The sequence below is a fragment of the Pygoscelis adeliae genome, unplaced genomic scaffold (genome assembly GCF_000699105.1).
Source record: "Pygoscelis adeliae isolate BGI_AS28 unplaced genomic scaffold, ASM69910v1 Scaffold156, whole genome shotgun sequence".
Lineage (NCBI taxonomy): Eukaryota > Metazoa > Chordata > Aves > Sphenisciformes > Spheniscidae > Pygoscelis > Pygoscelis adeliae.
The window spans coordinates 4,217,162-4,223,977 of NW_008825016.1; the positions used below are offsets into that span (position 1 = coordinate 4,217,162).

At 39.9% G+C, this 6,816-nt stretch overlaps 1 protein-coding gene across 1 annotated transcript in view; it reads left to right on the top strand.

The window, feature by feature from the left end:
* Positions 1 to 2,928: 2,928 nt before the first annotated feature.
* The window catches only part of RASA3 (RAS p21 protein activator 3), a 96,613-nt gene continuing 92,725 nt past the window's right edge, over positions 2,929 to 6,816 (top strand). Inside the window, exon 1 of the mRNA XM_009326264.1 lies at positions 2,929 to 3,041. Coding sequence (XP_009324539.1) covers positions 2,965 to 3,041 — 77 coding nt within the window. The 5' untranslated portion in view covers positions 2,929 to 2,964. The remainder of the gene's footprint in view (positions 3,042 to 6,816) is intronic.

Sequence of the window (6,816 nt, forward strand, 5' to 3'; positions counted from 1 at the left end):
CATAAAATGTCTGCCTAGAGAGCTGAGTCTTTAGCTATGCTTGAAAGCTTGACAAATTTTTCTTTCTCAACTGCTCAGTGCTAGAGGAATCTAAACAGCCATTGGCTGCTGCCAGCATTGGGAAGAAACCATGTTCTTTTTTTTTTGTAAGCCACTACTCAAGTCAGTAACATGATTAATATAGTGGGTTGGTCAATTAATCCCTTGTTCTAGTCTCAGTGGTTTTTCAGGGCCTTTTTCCAGTTTGAAGAAAGAAATTACTGTAAAATGTCTTCTCCCTCTATCTTCCCTCTGTGCCCCACTTTCTAATATTGTGATGGTGGTGAGCTTTAATTTGCTGTACAGACTGTGCAGGCGGTCGTTTTCTAGTGATACTAAATGGTGTCTTCCTTTGCATTGCATTTAGGTTTCAATATTGTGGGCCTTTCTACTCTAAGTCTTTTAACAAACAGGAGAACTCAGTTTTCAAAATACAGTTCTTACGGAGTGCTCCGACATGACTAAGTATTAACTTTAGGCACTTAAGTGAATGTGGTGCACTTCAGAAAACTGGAAATCGAGATCACAAAATCCAGAATTGGTTTCGTGTGTGTGTGTTCGTGTTGAAGTAGGAAGTGGAAGAGTGCAGAAAAAGGGAAACTGCATATTTTTTTGGTTTAATTTTGAGCTTGAAAATTTTTGTCCCTTTCTCTTGGAAGAACCGTGAGAACAGTGTGCCAGCCCCAGAGGAAGACTTCCTTATCGTTCTGCTATTGAAACTCTTCCTGTTGACACGCACGCTCGCTGTCTCTGGGGAACTTTACCCAGTCATCCAGAAAAGAGGCTGTCTTCACGTGACTTTAATGTGAGAATAGATAAGAGAAATTTGGATGTTTGGGACTTGGGGAGAGGAGACAAACTCAGAGACGTCAGCATGTGTGAGGCTAGTACATTTGATTTGTAACTTACCTGAACTCAACTAACAAGAGTAAAAGTTGGAGGTTTACCACGGCAGAGTAGACTTCAATGCAGGCTGAGCAAGCCATCAATAATCCTCAATATATTTTTGGCTAGAGCTGTTGCAGTTAAACTATTGCTAATACTTGAGCTTTGTTTAAAGCCACATTGGGCATGCCAACAGATGTTCCAGTCACACCTTCGAATTACAGCGGAGACAGCTTTTTTTAATACAATGTCTCACAACTCTGAAGGAAGTGGGAAGAATGCGATCAAGTTGCATCAGCTGAGCTGAGAGAGCAAACTTATTTAGAAGAACTCTGAAGTGAGGCATTACTGTCTGAAACAATGTTTTCATGTCCCTTTTCTATGCCTCTTTATATGTTCTATGGTTAGCTTTAGAAAATGTACGCATGTACGATCACCTATATACGATCACCCATATACAGGCCGTTTGTGAGAAGTGTGGATGTGTGGTGTTTCCAGGGGCACGTCATGAGTCAGTTAGCAGAAGTGTGTGAACAGTGTGCCAGAAAGAGATCACAGGCAGGAAGACATGGAGTCCTGTGTTGCTTTGTGCTTTTCTTTTAAAGCCGAGGATGCAGGTTGGCTTAATCTTTCCTTGCTGTAGTTCTTCAGTATTTACATGCATATGCATCAGAGTGCTGTTGAGCAAATCTACAGAAAGGAAAAAGTCTTTCTTTACTGAAGATAGGGTTGAAAGAATAAAGATGATTCTGTTAATAGTATAAAGCTATTTGGGAGCTGGAGACTGGGAAAGGCATGTGTCTAGTAAAATGCACTTAAGCTGAGCTGCAGACATCCGATAAAAAGTTATATTTGTTATTGTCATTTAGAGTTCCCTTCTCTACTGGCAAACAAACCTGTGTTCCCTTGGTCTGTGCATTTTTATTTTTATGTTTATATTTATTTTTATTCCTTGTATTTTTACCAGGAGAGAATGATCTAGTTCCCATGGTATGTGCTAATAATCTCCGGGTACTGGAAGAGTGAAGGTAAATAAGGCCACGTGCATTGTAGACTTACATTTAGTCATTCTTTGATAGTTCTAAGTTTTGTCTAAAGACAAAACTTAGCACTCATCCATGTAGTGCTAAGGTGCTTTAGCAAAGCCATGAGGAGCATTACCCAGTTTCCTGTCTGAGTTTTGATTTTATCAGTCTGCCAAGGAAATGTAGTGCCTAGCTTTGGTTATTAATGGATGTGTAGAGGGGAAAGCTGTGGTTTTATTCTTGTTTCGTACTCTTGTGTTTTGTAGTCTCTTGGTTACCCTTAGTTCCTCAATCCGGTCTCTTTTCTTTTTTTTTTCTGTATTAAATATAGGATACGTACATGTTTCTTGTTGCAGTTTTGAAACAAATGTTTATGATGAAGAATAGTCATGACTTGCATGGTACGTTTGTGCGAGGACCTTAGGCAGCTTCACGAGTGCTAATCACCTCATCAGAGTGCTTTGAAGTCCAACGTGTGGTGTAAGGCTGTTGGCTGTAACTGAAGTGACTTGTTTTCCAGCTCCACATCTGTGGAGAGTGGTGGAGCTGGGGGTCAGTCCTCATTTGCTGTGTTCTGGTAATGCCTTTAGGATAAAATCAGTGGGCTGTATTGGAAAGCTTTATTACCATGTTGTATTGTGTTCCTGGTATCTTATGGGAGGACTGATCAAAACCTAAACACAAACTGGAAGGAAGCAGTATGCACCCAAATACATGCGAATAAATTGGACTCAACAAACTGTTGAGTTGTTGCTGGCTACTGCTGAGCTCTAAACTCGGTGATGGTCAGGAGCTGCTGCCTTGGAAACAGAATACTGCTGCTAAGTTTAACAGAGACTTAACATTTCGGAAGAAAAATACAACGTAATCCTTGCTTTAGCCATGTTGCTGACATTGCATTAGTTGACAGATGACTAATTTATGGATAACATTTTAATATGTAATCCTCTGGGTTTTTTCTTTCTTGTCTTTAGGCGAAGCCAAAAATCTTCCTACGTATCCGGGGCCAAACAAGATGAGGGATTGCTACTGTACTGTAAACCTGGACCAGGAGGAGGTTTTCAGGACCAAAATAGTGGAGAAGTCATTATGGTAACAAATACATGTGTACACATTCTGTTAATTCTTCTCATTCTCTGCTTACTGTGTTTGTTTAACGTTCCAGGGATACTTTTTTGAGGGGAGGAGGGAGGATGAATATAATCCTTCTTCCAGTTTTAAGAACACTAGTGGTAGAACTGTTAATGTCATGATTCCTATCTGTATAAATGGGAGAATGTCTTCACCAAGGCAAGCCATATTAACTATTTTCCTAAGAATGTACAGGCAGTGCTCCTTTCTTTCTGCAATATTTGTTTTGAACTTCCCTAAGCTTTTTAGATCTCAACTTAGGACGAAGTACTGAACTCCATTTCATGTCTGTCTATGCTTAGAATTTTGCATTTGTCTAGCTACCCTAATGGGTGGAGTTAGGGACTTTTTTCTTCCTGTCATGAGGCTGCAACTGAAAGGAGAGGTTTGAACCTAAGATGCCTGTCTGATTATCTTGGACACTTCCTGTGAGATTGTAGAAGCCAAATGTAGAATGAAACAGAATGAGAAGCATGTAGCAAAAGTTAAAACGCTTTCTCCTGGAAATCCCCAAACATCAAAAAAATAAAGGGAACAAGGCTGGGCATATATGTATACTCTGGCAAGTGAGGCTTTTTTTGGAGTTGAGGGGAAAGTAGCAGCAAGGAACAGTTTATAACTTTTATCTTAAGATATAAAGTGGGAAAAGAGTGAGAGTTGAGTAATACAGTTAGGAATTTGCTATTTGTCTTGTTATTGCAAATAATTTACTTGGGGAAATAGCTCTAGACACCACCCCCAACACCTCAGAAGTACCTAACGCATTTAAGAATGTGAGTCTGAGTAGCTTGAAGTGGGATTTATTCCCTTAAGTCACTTTAATTGTTCTCTCACATAATTTTTTGTTGTCTTTAAGTCTTTATTCCTCATCTTACATTCTGATATGCTGTACTGGGGTCCATAATGGAGACTTCTGTTTCTTGAGGCATTTAGATTGGCTAAATGTAATTAGAGTGTTTTTGAATGATGATGCTAACACTAAAAAAATGAAAAAGCAAAGATTGATCTGTATGCACTTTTTGTTTTTTTTTTTACAATAACTGACATCCAGTGTCCCTAAACCAGTTGTCCCTGAACCAGTTGTTTCTCTAAAAATGACTTTGTAACTCATTTAAATTCATTCTTGGGTCAACCAACTGTAGCCTTCCTGCTCACAATTAGAAGTTGCACAGTGGGATTTTTTTTGCTGGATGATCATTAGTGCTTTGCGGGGAAGTGGAAGGTGGGGAGTGGGGATGTATGAGAATAGTTGATGTAATTTTCTTGAACTAATCCAAGTATTTTTCTATTGAGAAAATAAACTCTTAGTAGTAGGAATAAGCAACAAGTGTAATTCCTTCAGTGGGAAAAATTCCATCTATCTTTAGATACCATTATAAAGCTGAAGAGGTACACTGAGGCTGTGCAGAACTGGAAGGCTTCTGGTTTCCTGTGGAGCTAAGTTGTTTTCATTAATTGAGGTGAATTCAGAGGAGAGCAACACAATGATCAGAGGTCTGGAAAACATAACTGATGAGGAAAGGTTAAAAGATCGGAATTGTTTAGCCTAGAGAAGAGGGATGAGAGTAGATATAACTATGTAAATATATTAAAAAAACCAAAACAAAAAAACCCAAACCACCCCCCCCCCAAAAAAAAAAATTAAGAGGGAGGGAATTGCTCTGTATGTCCAGTATGGATATTGCAAGTAATAATGGACTTAAATTGCAGTGGGGAAGGAAGTTTAGGTTAAGGTTTATTGTGAAGAAAAACCTTCCTGTTGTTAAAGATTCTGAAGCACTGGAGTAGATTGCCTTGTTTTTTTAATACTTGTTGCTGAAGGCTTTTAATAGATTCCCTATAATCGGTCCTGACCAAAATATGGATCTTCCTACTTTGCAACAGTGGTGGACCAGATGATGTCTCAAAATCCCTTTACAGTCCTATTTTCTTTGATCTAAGGGTTGACTAAAGATGATCTCCTCAGTCATCGTTTCTTCTCCCAGTGAATTCCTGTCTTCAGTGGTAGTTTGCCTTCTCCCTCTGTGAGCTTCTATTTGCAAGTACTATTTTTGAAAAACTTGCTTCTTCACAGTCCCTGAATATCCACTTATACACATTGGTATCAATCAACTGAATTTTGCATTTATCCATATAGGTGTTTCTCTGTCCTTGTTTTTCTGTTGCATAAAAGAAAAGCAGACAAAAATCCCAAATACATGAATGGTAAAACTGGGACGTCTTCCCAATCTGTGAATAGGAATTGCTCTTCCTTAGTGAGGCACGCTCAAACAGCTACTTAATCTTTAATAGATGTAAACACAGTCATAAAAACAAGTGCATAGACTTCCAGAGGAAGATGTTTTTCAAATGATTTCAGACCATACTGCAGTCGCCTATTGTTTTTTGTAAGACTCTCAGATGAGCACATAGCTGAGGAGCCAGTCATGCTGTTACATTCTTTAATGCTTGTTTGTAAATTGATTCAACCCATTGAGTAACTGTGAATTATTGGGCAGGCGAGGCTTATGTGCCCTAAGGCCCATGTAATTTGTATGCAGCAGAGAAATACCTGCTTTCATGTACGGTGCTTCTTTGCCAGGCACTTGCCAATGTAATAGGGAAGCGTGCGTTGGGTCCCTTTTTCTGAGGTATCACTGCTGTGATATGCGATGTTAGATGGGAGCAGGGATGTGAAGCTGGGCCAACGCATGACTAGAATAATTGAATCCTGCCTGAACATCTGCGTGGCTGGCATTGAAGTGGGTGACGCAGCCTTTGACTATAGTTTGAAGGGCAGAACACTGGCTCTGCTCTGTTGTTCATGCCTCTTTTCTACTTCCTATCACTTCATGGCTGACACGGGGCTGGCTTGCTATAAAGCAAGTTTTAAGAATTGCCTGTATCTTCACTCATATTGGTAACTCCCCCATCTTCCAGTAAGCTCAAAAAATGATTTTCATGTAGTCTATGAAAAATAAGATGCTTTGTGTGAATGTCTGAATTGACAGGTGTTTCATATGCAGCCCAAGCACTACTGACTCTGAAACTATGTCTTCTCATTCAGGTTTGTCCTGGAGAAGCCTATCTCTTCCAGCATATCTGCATAAAACGACTTTTTATCTGCATGAAAAGACTTATAATTAAAGTCATGCTGAAACACTGTCTTGTGTACTTGGGAATTCAAGGAGTGCTTGCTTTTTTTTTTTTTTTAAACTCAGTTGAGCTTCATTAAGCTTCTGCTAAGCACTGCAGAAATGTGTATTTTTCCAGGCAGGCCTTCTCCTGATGTAAAGCTTAAGTAGAACTGGCAAATGGAGAAAGGAAGCAGTTATCTCCCCTTCCCAGAGGGACTTGGATGAATGTCCAATTCTGGCTTGCTTGGGATATCTGTGGCAGAGCCTTCAGACTCTGACTCATGATCTCCTGTGTTTTATACTGGGACAGTGTAAGAAGTTGCCTCTCTGAGCTCTGTCCTAGTCTTCTGCAACAGATTTTTATTTTATTAGGCTGCGGCAGAGGCACGAGAAGACAGCTGAGAGTAGTAGCCTCTTAAATCAGTGAAGCATGAATCATTCAGAACTCCAAGAACTGAACCAGCACATCCTGTTGCCCAGTCTGGTGCCCTTACTAGTGCTCTGAAGAGAATCTCTGCGAGCCTGATGCCCTTTCTCTAAGTTTGCATCTCAAAAACTGAGAGCAGCCAGCATGGTGAACCTTAACTCCTCCGTTCAGTAGTCAGGTGGGACTCATAAAT